At 38.7% G+C, this 20389-nt stretch overlaps 1 protein-coding gene across 3 annotated transcripts in view; it reads left to right on the top strand.

Moving 5' to 3' along the window:
• LOC117026978 (vascular endothelial growth factor receptor kdr-like) overlaps positions 1 to 20389 on the top strand; it is a 348517-nt gene that overhangs the window by 77526 nt on the left and 250602 nt on the right. For all 3 annotated transcript variants that reach the window (XM_033114327.1, XM_033114346.1, XM_033114337.1), the window contains one exon: positions 3622 to 3718. In XM_033114327.1, coding sequence (XP_032970218.1) covers positions 3622 to 3718 — 97 coding nt within the window. The remainder of the gene's footprint in view (positions 1 to 3621; positions 3719 to 20389) is intronic.

The following is a 20389-nucleotide window of genomic DNA, read 5'->3' as shown; positions in this document are numbered from 1 at the left end:
TTATGCAGCCATAAGGAAGAAAGAAATCTTACCATTTGCAACAACATGGATGGATCTAGAGAACATTATGTTAAGTGAAATAAGTCAGACAGAGAAAGATAAGTTCCATATGATCTCACTTATTTGCGGATTCTAAAGAAAAGAATAAGTGAATGAACTAATCAGAAACTGTTTGGGAGACAATGAGGAAAAACTGAGGGTTGCTAGATGGGCGGGGGGAGTGGGGGGTGGGGGGAGGGTGAGGGGATTGGAGGGCAGTCGGTGACCACAGGATGGCCACGGGGTTTGAAAATTAATCTGGGGAACGTAATTTGGTGGTTACCAGAGCGTAAGGGGGTTGGGGGGTGGGGGATGAGGGTGAGGGGGATCAAATGTACGGTGATGGAAGGGGAGCTGACTCTGGGTGGTGAACACACAGTGTGATTTATGGATGATGTGATACAGAATTGCACAACTGAAATCTATGTAATTCTACTAACAATTGTCACCCCAATAAATTAAAAAATAAATAAATAAAAAAAAAAGACACCACCTCAAAAAAAAAAAAAAAACAGCATGCTACTGGCATAAAAACAGACACATAGATCAATGGAACAGAATAGAGAGTCCAGAAATAAATCCACGCCTATATGGCCATTTAATCTACGACAATGGAAGCAAGAATGTACGATGGAGTAAAGACAGTCTATTCAATAAATGGTGCTGGGAAACCTGGACAGACACATGGAAAAAAATGAAGCTGGACCACCTCCTTACACCATATACAAAAATAAATTCAAAATGGCTTAAAGACTTAAATGTAAGATCTGACACCATAAAATACCTAGAAGAAAATATAGGAAGAAACTTCTCAGACATTACTAGGAGTAAGATTTTTACTGATATATCCCCTCGCTCGAGGGAAGTAAGAGAAAAAATAAACATGTGGGATTATATCAAACTAAAAAGTTTTTTCACAGCAAAGAAAACCATCAATAAAACAAAAAGGGATCCTACTGAATGGGAAAAGATATTTGCCAATGATATATCTGATAAGGGATTAATATCACAAATCTATGAAAAACTCATTCAACTCAACTCCAAAAAAACAAACGACCCAATTAAAAAATGGGCAGAGGACTTGAAGAGACATTTTTCTAAAAAGGACATACAGATGGCAAACAGACATATGAAGAAATGCTCAACCTCACTAACCATCAGAGAAATGCAAATAAAAACCACAATGAGATACCACCTCACCCCAGTCAAAATGGCTATCATCAATAAATCAACAAACAACAAGTGCTGGCGCGGATGTGGAGAAAAGGGAACGCTTGTGCACTGTTGGTGGGAATGCAGATTGGTGCAGCCACTATGGAAAACAGTATGGAGGTATCTCAAAAATCTGAAAATGGAACTACCCTATGATCCAGTAATTCTACTCCTAGGTATCCGGAGAAATCCAAAACTCCAATTCAAAAATCTTTATGCACTCCTATGTTTATTGCAGCACTATACACAATAGCTAAGACATGGAAACAACCAAAATGCCCATCGGTAGATGACTGGATTAAGAAACTGTGGGACATTTATACAATGGAGTATTACGTAGCCATAAAGAGAAAGAAATCTCACCATTTGCAACAACATGGATGGACCTAGAGAACATTATGTTAAGTGAAATAAGTCAGACAGAGAAAGATAAGTACCATATGATCTCACTTATATGCGGAATCTAAAGAAAAGAATAAGTGAATGAACTCATCAGAAACAGTTTTGGAGACAAAGAGGAAAAACTGAGGGTTGCTAGATGGGCGGGGGGGGGGTGTGGGTGGTGGGGAGGGTGAGGGGATTGGAGGGCAGTCGATGACCACAGGATGGCCACGGGGTTTGAAAATTAATCTGGGGAACGAAATTTAGTGGTTACCAAAGGATAAGGGGGTTGGGGGGTGGGAGATGAGGGTAAGGGGGATGAAATATATGGTGATGGAAGGAGAACTGACTCTGGGTGGTGAACACACAATGTAATTTATAGATGATGTGATACAGAATTGCACACCTGAAATCTATGTAATTTTACTAACAATTGTCACCCCAATAAATTTAAAAAAAAAGAATCAAAAAATGCTCAAAAGATTTTATGTCTATGTAAAAAAATACTTAGTGTAACTTTATATATATGCCATTCATCCAATAAATATTTTTTTTAGTAAAACAAAAAAAAAGCTAAACATATGCCCATTACATGCCCCAATCATTCCACTCCTAAGTATTTATCTAAGATAAATGACACTTATGTCCACACAAAGACTTACATGAATGCTCATAGCAGCTCTATTCATAATAGCGCCAAATCGGAAGCAACCCAAATGTCCATGAACAGGTGAATAAACAAAATGTGATATATCCAAGCAATGGAATACTGCTTGGAAATATAAAAGAAGGGACTTTTGATATATACTATAACAGGAATGTGTTTCAAAATCATTTTTCTGAGTGAATGAAGCCAAGTATGAGAGTATATACAATTCAATTTATTTAAAATTGTAGAAAATTCAAACTGATCTATAGTGAAAGAAAGCATGTCATTGGTTGCCTGGGGCAGGGGTGGAGAGACAGGTGGATTACAAAGGGGTACAGGGAAACTTGGGGGTGATAGATAATTATCTTCATTGAAGTGATAGTTTCATGTGTGTATACATACATTAAAACTGATAAAATTGTAAAATTTAAATTTGTGCTGTTTTTTATTTTAATTTTACCTAATTAAGTTATGTTTAAACAACATCAGTGCCATACCATATTAAATATTTACTTCTTGCTCATGCAACTGTGGGTCTTCTGGTGTTCTGATGATCTAGAGTGATTCTACTGGGTTTGGCTTGAGCCTGTGTGGCCTAGGTCTGCTCCAGTTGTCTCTCATTTTTCTTGGAACAGCAGCCTACCTAGGTCCAGTTTTGTTATAGTGATGGCAGAAGAGGAAGAGATTGAACAAGAACATGCAGAGTCTTTTAACACTTCAGACTGACATTGGTGCACTATCATTTCAACCCAAATTCCATTCTCTAAAATCAAGTTGCATGACCAAGCCAAACATCAGTGAGGTGGGAAAATAGACTTTTTGAACTCTATTGGGTAGTACTGAAAAGTAATTGCAAACAATGATTCAGAGCATCACAGGTGTATACAGTGAAAAGTCCCCATTACATCCACTATTCTCTACTATCCCAGTTTCCCTTCCCGGAGGTAACCACCAACACCTAACTTTTTGTGTGTCTTCCAGTTATATGCCTGCATAAGTAAATATCTACATTTTCTTCTTTTACAAAAATGGTTATATGCTATACATACTGTTTTGTATTTTGCTTTTTATTTGATTTATTTTGGAGACTGCTCTATAATATTATATAAAAAGCTTCCTTTTTTCTGTTTTACTTCTGTATATGCCCTCATATGTAGGTACCATAATTTAATCAGTCCCTTATCTATAGGCATTTTAGCTGTTTCTAATAGTTTGCTATTGCAGAAAATGCAGCAATTGGCTTCACATACACATCAATTTATACATGTGGAATGATATTTGGATACATCTGATGGCTAACTTAAAAAATTCTAAAAACAATACATTTTATCTTGGTTCAGGTCTTGCCAGTAAAGAGACACTGATGAAACCAGAACTGAGCATTCTTGGAGATCAAGTGGTGATCCAGGCTGGTGGAATATTTGACATAACCTGCAGGTAATAATATCAAGGCCCTTGAACTTTCCCTGATTAAAAGAACCATGGTAGGGAGCTCAGAAAAGTTTTTTTTTTTTTATGACACTCCATATTCTTTATTCCTTTTACAACAACAGATAATAAGTTCTGAAAGGTCATATTTCTTGCTATTAGTTTTCACAACGTGTACTTCTCTGGGTGGAGCTGGTTAACTTTTAAGCTGAATCCAGGTGTCTGTCTTTGGTTCCCTTTTCTTATTATTAACTTTCTCACACATTTCAAGAAACTAATTTGACTTTTAAAGTCCTTAATATGCAGAATGTACATTAATTCCTTTGGCAAGGATCTTGCTCTTAACATATTTGTTTATAACAATGTCAGTAGCACAGCATGTGACCCTGTAGACTCTGCTTTGTCATGGTTACACTTTTTGGAACTATTTTTAATGTTACCTATTTCCTTGATATCTACAGCATCACATTTCTTGTAGATTCACCTGTATGTGGCCAAAGGAACAATTTCATGTTTTCAAAAAATATCTAGAGAAATAAAAGTGGGTTCCTCTTCTCTTTCCCTTTGTGTTCTTCATTTTGATAATTATTAGAAGATGAAAATTCTAGTAGAAAGAGGATAAGTTCAGTTTGAATGATCCAGGGAGAATCTTACACTGTATGAACAGTAAGTATGGGGGTGGGGGAGAAAAAGCAGGTTAGAGATGGAGATGTGAGAATCACTCAAAGAAACTGGAGGGAAGTTGAAACTATATGAATAGAGGAGCATAATAAGGGAGTGTGTGTTGAGTGAGGAGAGAAAAGGTATAGGTCATAATCTTGAGAAGGCCTTATGCTTCAAGACTGCATGGGCAGGAAAGGTATTTGGAAAAGTGCATGAAGAATGAGTAAGAGGAATAAACAAGAGAGAATTGTCATGAGGGTGAGGAAGGTTTTAAGAGAAAAGGAGTGGTCAAATTCTGTGGCAGATACATGTGTAGGTGCTCAATAAATGTGTATTGAATCTAACTGAACTGAAAGCAGAATACAGTGCCCCCTCCTTCTTTAAGCTAGCCAATGCCCCAGTGTATAGGTAAAAGTTAGGTTGTAATGTATGCAATAGGAAACCCAAGTTAACAGTGGGTTTTAGAAATAAAGTTGAATTAAAAAGACCAAAAGGTGGATATCTGGGGCTAACATCCCAGTCCCATGCAATCATTAGAAACTCAGACTCCTGTATTGTAATCTTCATTAACTAATGGCTTCCACCATGTGGTCCAAAATGGCTACTCAAACTCCATCCATCATGTCTGCATTCAAGCTAGTTGGAAAAAAGGAAGGTAAAGAAAGGCAGGCATGCCTTCTCTGTCTCTCTGTCTCTCTGTCTCTCTGTCTCTCTGTCTCTCTCTCTCTCTCTCTCTCTCTCTCTCTCTCTCTGTCTCTCTCCCCACCTCTCTCTCACTTTCGCTTTCGCTTTTGCTCTCTCTCTCTGCTCAAAGACTTCATTTCATTTTATTTTTAAGCAATTTTATATTGTTTCATTTACAGTTGATGAAATATTAGTTTCAAGTGTACAACATAGTGACTAGACATTTATATAACTTATGAGGTGATCACCCGATGAATCTAGTACCCATTTGACACCGTACATAGTTACTACAATATTATTGTCTGTATCCCCTATGCTATTACATGCCAGTGACTATTTTGTAACTACCAAATTGTACTTCTTAATCCCTTTCTTCTTTTCACCCATCACACCAATGCCCCTCCCATCTGGCATCTATCAAAATGTTCTCCATATCTATGAATTTGCTTCTGTTTGGTTGTTTGTTTATTTTGTTTTGTTTTTAGATTCCATATATAAGTGAAATCATATGACATTTTGCTTTCTTTATCTGATTTACTTCACTTAGCATAATACCCTCTAGGTCCATCCATGATGTTGCAAATGGCAAGATTTCATTTTCTCTAATGGCTGAGTAATATTCCATTGTATTTATGTATCACTTCTTCTTTATCCATACATCTACTGATGGGCACGTAGGTTGCTTCCATATCTTGGCTATTGTAAATAATGCTACAATGAACATATGGGTGCAAATGTCCTTTTGAATTAGTATTTTGGGTTTCTTTGGATAAATAACCAGAAGTGGGATTTGGGTTTCTTCACATAAATACCCAGAAGTGGGTCCTTCTTTCTCTTGTTATAGCCTTTGTTTTAAAGTCTATTTCGTCTGATATAAATATTGCTACTCAGGTTGTTTTTGTTCCATTTTCATTTTCATGAAATATTTTTTCCATCTCTATTTACAGTCTGTGTGTGTCTTTCGATCTGGAGTGAATCTGTTGTAGGCAGCATATATAAGGGTCTTATTTTCTTATCCATTTAGCCACCCTATGTCTTTTGATTGGAACATTTAATCCATTTACATTTAAGGTAATTGTTGACAGATATGTAGTTATTGCCATTTTATTATTCATATATATATATATATATATATATATATATATATATATATATATATATATATATATATATATATATTCTTTTTATAGAAGTCCCTTTAGCATTTCCTCTAATAGTGGTTTGGTAGCGATGAATTCTTTTAGCTTTTTCTTGTCTGGAAAGATCTTTATATCTCCTCAATTTTCAATGATAGCTTTGCTGGGTAGAATAATCTTGGTTGTAGGTCCTTGTTTATCATCACTTTGAATATTTTGTGCCAATGCCTTCTGGCCTGCAAAGTTTCTGTTGAGAAATCAACTAGTAGTCTTATGAGAGCTCCCTTGTAGGTAACTAATGGCTTTTCTCTTGCTGCTTTTAAGATCCTTTCTTTGTCTTTAACCTTTGGCATTTTAATTATGATGTGTTTTGGTGTGGGCCTGTTTGGGTTCACCTTGTTTGTGACTCTGTGCTTCCTGGACTTGTATATCTATTACCTTCACCAGGTTGGGGAAGTTTTCAGTCATTATTTTTTCAAATATGTTCTCAATCCCTTGCTGTATCTTTTCTCCTTCTAGTACCTGCATGATAAAAATGTTGGTATGCTTGATGTTGTCCCAGAGACCCTTAAACTACCCTCAGTTTTTTAAAATCCTTTTTCCTTTTTGTTGTTATAGTTGGGAGTTTTCTGTTACCTTGTCTTCTAAATTGCCAATTCAATCCTCTGCTTTATCTACTATTGATTCTCTCTGATGTGTTCTTCATTTCAGTTATTGTATTCTTTATTTTTGACTAGTTCTTTTTTATATATTCTATCTCCATTTTTATGTTTCCTATCTCTTTGTCGAAATTCTCCATGAGATCACTGAGCATCTTTGTAACCAGTGTAACTCTGTGTCTGGTAGATGGTTTGTATCCATTTTGTTCAGTTCATTTTCTGGACTTTTGGGACATTCAATTGGGACATGTTTCTTTGTCTCCTCATTCTGACCACCTCTCTGTGTTTGATTCTATGTATTAGGTAGAGCTGCTATGTCTCTTGGTCTCAATAGAGTGGCCTTATGTAGTAGGTGTACTGTAGGGCACAGTGGCACAGTCTCCCTGATCACCTGAGCTGGGTGCTTCAGGTGTGTCCCTTGTGTGGATTGTGTGTGCTCTCCTGTTGCAGTTGAACCTTAGTTGTTGTTTGCACATCAATGGGAGGGATTTACCCTCAAGCTGATTGGTTTTGAGTACTGGTCATGACTACAATGGAGGAGTTGTTGTGCAGGGGGCCAACCCTAAGGAGCAGGAATTATTTTAGCAGGGCTCTGGTGCCTGCCCAGTCTGCCCTTTGTGTGCCTTCCTAGGAGATGGCCAGATGATTCTCTGGCTTGATCCAAAGCTGGCCACTGGGTATGCCAGCCCTGAGGCCTCCTGGGAGGAGCCCTGTTCCAGACCAAATTCAGTTGCAGCTTCTATTCTGCCTGGGACCACCTGGCAGGAGTCACAAAGCAATCCTCATACTGACACCTGCTCTGGGCTTGGAGGTACTCGAAGAGGCCAAACTATAAACTGAGGCTGGCTGCCACTAGTGCGGGACTTGGGACTGCTCAACAACAGATAATGGACATGCCAAGGCCAGATGCTGCTTGTTTGGGTTTTGTGAATCTTTGAGAAATTTTAGGAAATTCTGTAGCATGAGTCAGGCACACCATTTGTATGGAAAAGCCACTGGAAGCAACTTGGGTTGGCCTTCAAGTTGGGTGGGGCGGGGTCTCAGGGAATCACCAGGGAGTGGCAAATGGTGTTAGCTAGGTTGATGGAGACTCAGATATGGTGCCTGCTTGTATGATCAGTCTGGGTGATGGAAGGGCTCAATAACACAGTTCGTCTCCCATATGACCCTGGCACCTTTGGAGCTGCTACCCCAGCTCTACAACTCAGAGTGAGGGAGTCTGTCATTGAGTAAATCCATGCACAGGCCCTTTAAGTGGAATGCCTGGGACTCCAGCAGCCCTCTGTCCCACTCAGCCACATTCTCCACTGTTTTTCAGAGCCACAAGTTATGGGGACCTCTCTTCCCAGAACTGGAACCCCACACTGGGGAACCTTGTGTGGGGCTGGGACTCCTCACTCCTCAGTAGAAACCATTGCAGCTGAGATATCCCTTCCAATTTTTAACCACCACACATGGGTATGGGATCAGCCCATTCCACATCTCCGCTCTTCCTACTAGTCTTGAGATGGCTTCTCCTGTACATCCTTAATTATAGGACTTCTGTTCAGCTACACTTCAGGCAGTTCTCAATGATGGTTGTTTCGTAGTTTAGTTGTAATTTTGATGTGGTGCGACAAGAAGTAAGCACAGCATTTACCTACTCTGCCATCTTGGCTGGAAGTCCATGCCTTCTCTCTTTAAGAACGTTTCCCAAATGCTCTATACACCACTTGTGCTTATATCCCTTTGACTAAAACTTTGTCATGGCCACACTTAGGAGTAAGAGAGGTTGGGAAGTGTAGTGTTTTTTTTTCCAGGAGGCCATATACCCCACTAAAAAAGTGAATATTACTATGCAAAATCAAGAACAGATATTGCCATGCCTAGTGATTTACACTAGATAAAGTGTAGCAATAAGAGTGATATTTATTTTCTATTTCCATAGCATAACTAGAAGGTGGGGTCCTCCCATCCTAGGTCTTGTACTCCCCCTCCAGAGGGTCCCCTTTTCTCCTAGCTTTAAGCTTCCAATACTATAGATGAATATTTATCAGGGGATTTGAGCAAAACATTTTGTTTTTGTAAGCTGTCTTTTCCCCACCTGTAGGACTTCTCAGCCACTTCTCTGCATGTAAATCATAATTGAGGTGCCAGCCTCAGTGCATTATCAGCCACTGCTCACACAAGACCACTTTATCCCAGTGACCCTGAATGGTATCTGACCTATTAGCCATCAAACAGAAGCTGTCACCAATAGCTTTCATGTGTCCTGGACTGTCATGTTCCACAAGATCATACTTAACACCAGGGCCTCTTTCCAGGGCCTTTAGCCTCATAAAACCCAGCTATCATTGACCATAAGTTGTGAACACTTAACCCCAGGTGAAGAATTTGAGACAGACTTGGCTGTGGCAGGGAGACTTGTTAATACTTTAGGGGAGATTTGTTTCAGTGCTAAGAGGATTCCAGAAAAAGCTCATCTGGAAGACAGGCTAATAATGCCTTGGTTGTAAATGGGGGATAAAATAAGGAAGATTGCCTCGTGAAATCACAAATGATTTCTCAAAAGGTTTCAGAAGTATAAGGGGCTCCTCTAAATCCCTTATTAAAAATGGGGAAGATGAGGACTGAAGAGGTGACAATATTTACCCAACGCCACATAACTGGGCAGTGGCAGGGCTGCTACCTTACTTACCATTTGCACTACACTAAAATAAATTTTTGAATGTTCATTCACTTCACTCTTAAATTATCATATATATACCAGGGGTGCCAAAACAAAATGTATACACATGACTTATATGCATCTTTTGTTATCAGTATATATTGAGTATTACAATTTTAATACAGTTTTTTCCTTTCTTAAAATGTATATACATTTTTTCACACCCTCTATACGAGGTCTGACAATTAAGTTTGCGAACTAGTTGCAACGATGTTGCCAACCTTTTTTGATATCAGAGGGATTATTCATTATGAATGTGTACCAACTGGATAAACAGTTAACCAAATTTTCTATTTGTAATTGCTGAAAAGGCTGTGTGAAAAAGTTAGACGACCTGAAATTTTTGCCAACAATTTATGGCTCTTGCATCATGACAATGCACCAGCTCACACGACATTGTCTGTGAGGAAGTTTTTAGCCAGTAAACAAATAACTGTATTGGAACACCTCCCTACTCACCTGACCTAGCGCCCCATGACTTCTTTCTTTACCTGAAGATAAAGGAAATATTGAAAGGAAGTCATTTTGATGTCATTCAGGACATCAAGGTTAATACGACAACAGCTCTGATGGCCATTCCAGAAAAAGAATTCCAAAATTGCTTTGAGAGATGGACTAGGTGCTGGCATCCATGCATAGCTTCCCAAGGGGAGTACTTCGAAGGTGACTAGTGCTGTTCAGCAATGAGGTGTGTAGCACTTTTCCTAGGATGAGTTTGTAAACATAATTGTCAGACTTTGTATATATCTTTCAAAGGAGATTCAATAGACTAATATATTTTAGCCCCACATCAACCCCATAGAGTAGGTATAAAAAAGGATTGTTTTCCTCATATATTCATTCAAGAAACATATATTTAGGACCTACTGTGTACCAGGTGTTAGGCTAGGTGCAGACGATATGGTATTAAACAAAATGGACAAAGATCTTTGCCCTCATGGAGATGACATTCTTGTGGGAGAGACAAAAGATAAACAAAATAAGTAAGAAAATTGTATAGTATATTAGAAGATGATAAGTGCTGTGGAGAAAATATCAGGGTAAACAGACATAGAGTAAAGGGGAGGTGTTTCTTCTAAAATGTTGGTCAGGATAAAAGTGTTATTTGAACAGAGACATAAAGGAAGGAGCCATGCACATATGTGGAGGAAGAATGTCCAATACAGAGGGAATAACAAATGCAAACACGTTAAGATGGGGTAAATTTGGCATGGTCATGAAACAGTAAGAGGTTGGTGTGGCTGGAACAAAATAAGTAGTGGGGAGAAAGATAGGAGATTAGAATAGAGAAGTGCTAGAGTTTTATAGATCACAGTGAGGATTTGGAATTTATTCTGAATGTCATGGGAAGCCACTGGAAGAATTTAAGCAGGGGAATGATGTGACCTTATATAGTTTTTTAAGTCTCCCTCTGGATGCTGTGAGGGTTATGGGTTATGGAGAGCAAGAATCAGTGGCTATTGCAGCATTCCAGGTGATGGGGGGTATGACAGGCTGCCAACAGTAGAGGGAATGACAAGTGGTCAGGTTCTGAGTATTTTGAAAGTAGAGCCTACAGGATCTTCTGACGGATTGGAAGTGGAGTATGACAGAATGATACCATGTTTCCCAGAAAATAAGACCAGGTCTTTTATTAATTTTTGCTCCAAAAGATGCATTAGGGCTTATGTTCGGGGATGTCATCCTGAAAAATCATACTAGGGCTTATTTTCCAGTTATGTCATATTTTCAGGAAAACACGGTATGATTCACAAATGATTCCCACGACAGATAGCCACAATAGCTACCATTTGTTGGGTAGTTATTCTGTGTCAGGATTTGTTCAAAGTACTTTACATGGATTGACTCAGTAAACTTTCACAATGAATCTGTGAGGTAAGTTCTATCAGTCTCACTTTATAGATGAAGATACCAAGGCCTGAAGTAAAGAAGGGACTTGTTAAGTTTCCAATACAAGAACCAAATCCTCCTGACTCCCAAGCCAGTGGGCTTTTCATTATGCAAACATACATGCAACTCTTCATACTTTCCAAGTCTTGGCAAATCTGTGGAACAGGCTGAGCTCCTGCTTTCTTTCCTAGCTCCAACACAGACTGACCATGTTTCCTTGTGTTGGATTTGTATCAGTCTGCTCAGCTGGGCCTTACTAATGCTTCCTGGTCCAAGTTACCCAAGTTCCCGAGCCTTAAGCTGCAGGCCTTTGGTGGTCTTATAGGCAAATACAGCATCTTGTGGAAGGTGGGTGGAGGAAATGAATCAGCCTGTGAGAAAGCCTCAGCCTCTGGAATGTGATTCTCCCCAGGATGTTATCAGGAATAGGAGGCCTAGTCATTCCAAGCATTCAGCTGCTCAATCCCAGGCATGATAATCTGCTGTTGGAGTCACTGGAATTCAGTTTCTTTCCCGGGAATGTTTTAAAAAGTGTTCTCTCAGTCTCAACCAAATATCCAGGAAGGAGACCAGCAGAGCATCAGACATGGAATCTGAGAATGGGTCTAAATCTGGAGTGTGCTGTGTGAACACATGTAACCAGCTCCTCCTCCTTTACCTCCACCCCTACTTGCTCATCCCAGACCTTAACCTTTGTGTGCTTGCCCAAGCCTGATCTCTTTAAAGATCCCCATACCCTGGTCATCCCTGCCCTACCACACTAAATAATAAGTCCTGTGCCCCATCTTCCGGAAATCTACTAATCTAATGCTCCAAACTGATACATGCCCAACTGATACTGAAATATTTTGGTAAGGCATATTTCCACAGATTCCTTCTAAAGTCAATGGAAGAGTAAACCCCCAATGTGATACAAAGTTATTTATTATTAAGAAGCAAAAATTATCAGAGATTTCATTAGTGATAGAATGGGATACTTTGGGGAAACAAAGGGTGATAGTGAGTTTCCCACCACTAGAGGTATTGAAACTGAGGTTCAGTATGTTGGGCTTCTGTAGTAGGAATTCAAGCATCAGATAGAGGCTTGAATTCTGGGCTCAGCAAATTATAGCCCTTGCGGCCATTATTACTTTTTTTGGCCCTATAAGCTAGGGTTTTGGTTTATATGTTTAAAGGGTATAAACATAAGAGTTTGAGATGGAGACTCACAAAGCCTAAAATATTTATGTGACCCTTTTATAGAAACCATTTTGCTGAAGTGTAGTCAAGACGGTGGAGTAGGTAGAGCCTATGCTCACCTCCTCCCATGAACACACCAAAATTGCAACTAAATATTGAGCAAACTTTGCTGATAACTAGCTGAACAGAATCCCTATAACTAAGGATATAAAGAAGAAGCTATACAAAGATACAGAGGCAACACACAGAGAGAACACCATGTGACATGGAGGCAGAGAGTGGAGGAAAGCATCTACAAGTCAAGGAATATCAGGGATTGTCAACAACTACCAGAAGCTAGAAGAAAGGCATAGAACAGATTCTCCCCCAGAACCTCCAGAAGGAACCAACCTTGCCAGCACCTTATTTCAGACTTTCAGCTGCCAGAACTGTAACAAGGAAAAGATGTACACAGACTGCCTTCAGTGATGGAAATGAATGCAATATTTATGCCCCTTTTCCTTGACAGACTGGATACAAGATGAAATATAGGCTTACCAATAAAGGAAGATCTGAAAACACCTTCCTTACCCAAAGATGCACAGGAACATAGGAATGCACAGAAAGTAACTTCATCATCTCAGCCACCATAGGTCATGGTCTTTGAGACCAAAGTGTATTTCACTTAAAGGTAGTTCAGCATTAGTGGGGATGTGTCTGGAACTACAGTGATGCACACCTTGTCATAGTTCATCTGGAATTCATATTTTCCCAAAGAATGCCTTAAAGGGGTCTGTTTTCCTCCATTAGATATGGGATACCTCTAGAGGGCAGGATGTTCCTGGAGCCACCTCGAACAGTTTTGCCTCCCTCCTGCACCACACCCCAGTGCAGTCTTCCAGCTGGGTGGATTTCCTTACATCTTACACAACAACACAGCCGCAGCACTGTATGCAGGAAAGAATGCATTTAGATTGCTTTCCTCAGAGGTGCAGTGCCTAAGGCAGTACTTAAAGGCTTCAGGACTTAACTCCTGCCTATACCTTGCCTGGTCTCTGAGTCACCAGGAACTAGTAATTACCTTCACTGATGTACTAAAGTGATGATAAACTCCCACCCCCCCAAAAAAAAAATTGAAGAAGCCATGTTGTGACAGGTAGAAGGGGCAGAGATGTGGCCTAGTCAGGTACCACACCCAAGGTGTGGCAACTCACAAACTGGAGAGAAATCACAGCCACAGTGGTTCTCCCTGAGAAGTGAGGGTCCAAGCCCCACACCAGGTTCCCCAGCCCAAGAAACCTGTGGTGGAAGATGAGTCCCTATAATATCTGGCTTTGAAAACCAGCAGGCGTTACATCTGAGAGAGACAAAGGGCTGGGGGTGACTGAGATACTTCTCATAAAGAGCCCAAGAAGAAATTCACTCACTCTAAGCTTCAGTACAGAGTCAGCACTTTGAGACGTACCTGGGACATATGAGGAGAAATGAAATAGACTAACTTTAGGGTGAGTGCTGGAGGGGCAGGGATCAGTGGAATTCTCTCTGGGGACGGAAACACTGGTGGGTGCTATTTTTTTGTTTGTTTCTTTTGTGTTCTTCTTCCACCTGGCTGGCCCGGAGCAGGTAGACACCAAATCTGTCACCCTCTTTATTGATTGATTGACTGATTGGTTTTCAATTACAGTTAACATTTAATATTATTTTGCATAGTTTTGCTCTCCAATAACCTGGTTAACACCATTACATTACCCCAGTGAGAGCCTTTCCAAAGCAGCTCCAGACATGCCATACATGATAGCCAACCTTGGCTCAACTCATAACTTATTTCAGGCAGCTCCAAACCCACCACATATGGCAGCTGGCCTCAACTCATATTGTAACATTTCTCAAGTGTCCCCAAGTCTGGCACAAACAGTGACCAGTCTCAGTTCACATTATAGCTATTACCATGTGGCCTGAAGCTTGGCAAAGTGGTGACTGGTCCTGGCCTAAACCAGAGTACCTCCCAAGAGACTCCACACCCAAAACACCTGGGGGCTAGCCTCAGCCTGCACCAGAGCCCCACCCAAATGACTCCACTGGTGTCACACACATGGGCAGCCTCAGCTGACACAGGAACACCTCTAAAGCAGTTCCCACTCATGGGGCCAGCCACCACACATCAGAATTTCTGTAGTAATCATGGCCAGTCCTTGCAGCTAGTTGGCCTATTTGTCAACCTCACCCACTAGTGCACCTGTAGTAATTGCAGCCAAACTACAACAGGAGGACATACACAATCCACACAGGGGATATACTTGGACCACCTGGCTCTGGTTACCCCTGAGCCCCAAAGGACACCTTCTACAAAAGGCCACTCTTTCAAGACTGAAAGATGTAGTGTATCTACATAATACATAGAAACAAACACAGAGAGAGAGCCAAAATGAGGAGACACAGAAATATCTACCAAATGAAAGAATAAGACACAACTTCAGAGAAAGAACTAAATGAAATAGAGATAAGAAATTCACCAGACAAAGCATTTAAAGCAATGGTTATAAAGATGCTCAAGAACTTGGGAGAAGAATGGATGAACTCAATGAGAAGTTCAACAAAGAGACAAAAATATATGAAAAAAGAACCAATCACAACTGAAGAATACAATGACTAAAATGAGAAATACAGTACAGGAAATCAAGAGCAGATTACATGATGCAGCAAAAAGAATCAGTGATCTGGAAAAAAGGTAATGGAAATCACCCAAATGGTAAAGCAAAAAAGAAATAAGAATTTCTAAAAATGAGAATAGTTTAAGGGATCCCTGGGACAACATCAAGAATACCGACATTCATATCATAGGGTTCCCAGAAAGAGAAGAAAGAGAAAAAGAAACAGAAAACCTATTTGAAGAAACAATAGCTGAAGAATTCCCTAACCTGGTGAAGGAAACAGAAATCCAATACCAGGAAGAACTCAAAGAGGCTCACGACAAGACACATTATAATTAAAATTTCAAAAGGTAAAGATAAAGAGAGAATCTTAAAAGCAGCAAGAGAAAAGCAGCTAGTTATGTACAAGGGAACCCTCATAAGACTAAGTTAACAAAACAAAGGATAAAAATCGTGTGATCATCTCAATAGACACAGAAAACACATTTGACAAAATACAACATCTAATCATGATAAAAAACTTTCAACAAAGTAAGAATAGAGTTAACATATCTCAACTTAATAAAGGCCACACATGACAAACCCACAGCTAAAATCAGACTCAATGTGAAGAAGCTGACGGGTTCTACCCTAAGATCAGGCACAAGACAAGGATGTCCACTCTCACCACTTTTATTCAATATGCTATTGGAAGTCTTAGCCACAGAAATCAGACAAGAAAGAGAAATAAATTTATCCAAATTGGAAAATAAAAGATAAATGTGTCACTATTTGCAGATGACATGATACTATATATACAAAACCCTAAAGACTCAAACAAAAATCTATTAGAATTAATAGATAAATTTAGTAAAGTTGCAGGATGAAAAATTAATATACATAAATCAGTGGGACTTCTATACACAAAGAATGAATTAGCAGATAGAGAAATTATGAAAACAATGCCATTTATAATTGCATAAAAAATACCTAGGAATAAATTTCACCAAAGAAGCAAAAGGTCTGTACTCTGAAAAGTATAAGACATTGATGAAAGAAATTGAAGATGACACAAATACATGGAAATATATACTATACTTATGGTATATAAGAATATTGTTAAAATGTCTATACTATCCAAAGCATTCTACAAATTCAATGTAATCCCTATCAAATTATCAACGGAATTTTTGACAGATTTGGAAAAAATAATGCTAAAATTAATTTTTATTTAATTTATACTTTTATTTATAAGAATCACAAAAGACCTAGAACAGCCAAAGCAATCTTGAAGGGGAGGGGGAAACAAAGCTGGAGGTATCACCCTGCCTGATTTCAAATTATACTACAAAGCTATAGTAATTACACAGTATGGTCCTGGCTCAAAAACAGATATATAGATCAATGGAACAGAATAGATAGCGCAGAAATTAACCCATACTTATATGGTCAATTAATCTGTGACAAAGTAGGCAAGAAATACAAAGGGGAAATGACACTCTCTTCAATAAATGGTTTTGGGAGCACTGGACAGATACATGCAAAAAAAGTAAAGCTGAACACCTTTCTTACACCATATACAAAAATAAACTCAAAATTGACTAAAGACTTAAATGTATGACCTGAAACAAACAAACAAACAAACAAACAAACAAAAACTCCTAGAATAACAGATAGGCAGTAACGTCTTAGACGTCAATCTTAGCAATGTTTTTGGATATGTATCTTCAGGCAAGGGAAACAAAAGCAAAAATCAACTAATGGGTCTATATCAAACTAAAAAGCATTTGCACAATAAAGAAACCATAAACAAAACAAAAAGTGAATGGGAAAAGATGTTTACAAATGCTATACATGATAGGGGGTTAATATCCAAAATATATAAAGAACTCATACAACTCAATATCAAAAAACAAACAAACAAACAAACAAACAATCTGGTTAAACAATGGGCAGAGGACCTGAGCAGACATTTCTCCAAAGAAGACACACAGATGGCCAACATACATGAAAAGATGCTCAGCATCACTAATCATTAAAGAAATGCAAATCAAAACCACAATGAGATACCACCTCACACGTTTCACAATGGCTATTATCAAAAAGTCAACAAAATTCAGAGCTTCGGAAAACCCAGAGCTGCCTCTACAACCCAATTCTATAATCAACCATGTTGTAAAGATTATGTAGATTGCCAGATGGGCACTGGACTTATTAGGGAGACCACTTCATAGACTGTGTAGATGCCTGACAACTGCATTATATACCTGAAGCTGAAGTTGAATGATACTCAATGTCAACCATACACACACACACACACACACACAAACACACACACACACACACACACATATTGTGACGGAATGTGGAGTACAGCCTGGGGAATATAGTCAGTCAATGGAATTGTAACAGCTATATATGATGTCAGAGGCGTAGTAAATTAGGGGGGTATTATTGCTTTGTGAGGGGTGTAAATGTCTAACTATTACATTGTTTTGTACACTTGAAACTAATAAAAAAGTTAAAACTAGCTAAAACTATATAAAATAGTGAACTCAAAAAAAAAGTCAACAAATAGGAAGTGTTGGTGAGGATGTGGAGAAAAGGGAACCCTTCTGTACTTTTGGTGGGCCTACAAATTGGTGCAGCCACTATGGAAATCAGTATCAAGATTTCTCAAAAAATTAAAAATAAAGCTATAATATGACCCAGCAATCCCTTTTCTGGATATTTATCCAAAGAAAACAAAAACACTCATTTTTACAGATGTATGAACCCCCATGTTCATTGCATTATTTACAATAGTCAAGATATGGAAGCAACCTAGGTTTCCATTGGTAGATGAGCGGATAAAAAATGGATAAAGAAGATTTTATACACACACACACACACACACACACACACATATGTAATGGAATATTGCTCAGCTATAAAAATGAATGAAATATTGCCATTTGCAACAGCATGGGTGGAACTAGATGGCATTACGCTAAGTCAAATAAGTCACACAGAGAAAGACAAATACCATATGATTTCACTTATTTGTGGAATCTAAGAAGACAAAACAATCAAATAAAACAAAACAGAAACAGACTCCTAGATACAGAGAACAAACTGATGGTTGCCTGAGTGAGTGATGGGATAGCTGAAAAGTGAAGGAGAATAAGAGGTACAAACCACCAGTTATTAATAAAATATATTCACAGGGATGTAATATACAACATAGGGAAAAGAGTCAATAGTATTGTAACTTTGTATGGTGACAAATGGTTACTAGACTTATTGTGGTGATCACATTGTATGGAATGTACTGTATTTTGCCATGTATAATGTACACTTTTTTGCCCAAATTTGTGAGGGAAAAATAAGGATGCACATTATACATGGGTAGTACAAACTCCTTATCTATGTAAATGTTTTTAATTATTTTATTTATGCTTATGAGTTAAAAGTGTAATGCTAGAAATTAATAATGACATCCATATACAAAATCATACCCTGGAATATGATAGTTGGTTGTGTTGAACTTACGACCAACTTGCAACGATGAAGAGTTCTTGGATTTCTATGATGTGTAAATATTGTAAATTTGTTACTGGTACATAAAATTTCTTATACCTTGTATCTGTTCTTGTGTTTTGTAATTATTTGTTACATAAAATTTCTTGTACCATAAAATATAGAAAATAAATGCTAAAATTCCTTTATAATACAAAAAACAAGTATTTAAATGTAAACAAATAAAAATTTAAATTAAAACGAAATATTTTTTTCTCTGAAAGTTTGGGCCAAAAACATAGGTGCACATTATACATGGGAGTACATTATACATGACAAAATACGGTAAATGTTGAATGACTATGTCATACACCTGAAACTAATATAATATTGTATGTCAACTATACTTTAATTGAAAAAAGAAAAAAGAAACAAGTTCAGCTACCCTTGAAACCAAGATGCTGTTTGCTTGCCTACTGGCTTTTATCTGGGGTCAGAGCAAACTATGTGGGATAGTCCTGAGGACTTCCCAGGTCAGGTTGGGTTGGACTGGGACATTGCCCAGAGCAGTTAGAGGTACTACATACCTAGGGGTGAAAATTGGAAGAACAGTATCAGTTGTTGGCTCTAATGGGCAGGTATGAGACTCCAGTCAGGTGAGGCAAGCAGGATTCAGGAAATGTGAACTCTAGGAACACGTTCTCATGGAATCCAAAGCCCAACAAAAACAAGAGACTTTCAAAAGGCAGCTGAAAACAGTACAGAATGTGTATTAGTTTACTAAGGCTGCCACAAAAAAAGTACCCAATACTAGGTGACTTGAACATCAGAAGTTTGTTTTCTCACAGTTCTGGAGGCTAGAAGTCCAAGATAAAAGTGTCAAGAAATTTTGTTTCTCATTAGGCCTCTTCCTTTGGATTGCAGATGGCTGCATTCTCACTGTGTCCTTTCATGGTCTTTGTGTGTGCATATCCCTGGTATCTCTGTGTGTCCCAATTTCCTCCTCTGATAAGGACACTGATCAGACTGGATTAGGGCCTACCATAACGGCATCATTTTAACTTAATTACCTCTTTCATTCAAGGCTCTACATCCAAATATAATCACATTTTGAGGTACTGGGGGTTAGTGCTTCACGATAAGGACTTGTGGAGGACACAAATCAGTCTATAAGAGGATGCACCTTCTCTTAGGTTGTTTGACTTTGAGGGCACACAGTTTATATGAAGATCCCAGATTGAGGCTGGACATACCCTGACGAGGTCAGAGTTCAAGTAGGAACAGAGACTCAAGTGGTAGGGAGTGAACAGCCAATGGAGGACTCTGGAATCAGGCTGAAGAACTGTGACTTGGATTCATTTCCTTCTCACTTACAGAGACAAAACCTGGTTCTAACTTCAGGGTGCAGGAGCTGGAAGGTGAGGGATGGGGGTGTGAGCTGTGGGTGAAAACTGCACTGTTGTTCTCTATCAGATTTTCCTCCCGGTCTTGCTTTCTATAAACCCTACCCTTTTATTTTTTAACAGTCTTAACCACAATCATCGTAACATATTATCTTTTCAAAATGGTTGGAAATACACTGCTTTTAAAGAATGCGCTCAAGGTGAGCAATGACACCGCCCTCCTCCACAGCACTTCATGGTTTACCTTCTGTT

The sequence above is a fragment of the Rhinolophus ferrumequinum genome, chromosome X (assembly GCF_004115265.2).
Source record: "Rhinolophus ferrumequinum isolate MPI-CBG mRhiFer1 chromosome X, mRhiFer1_v1.p, whole genome shotgun sequence".
Classification (NCBI taxonomy): Eukaryota; Metazoa; Chordata; class Mammalia; order Chiroptera; family Rhinolophidae; genus Rhinolophus; species Rhinolophus ferrumequinum.
Note: the sequence above shows the minus strand (reverse complement) of the source record. Positions and strands in the feature narration are given on the sequence as shown.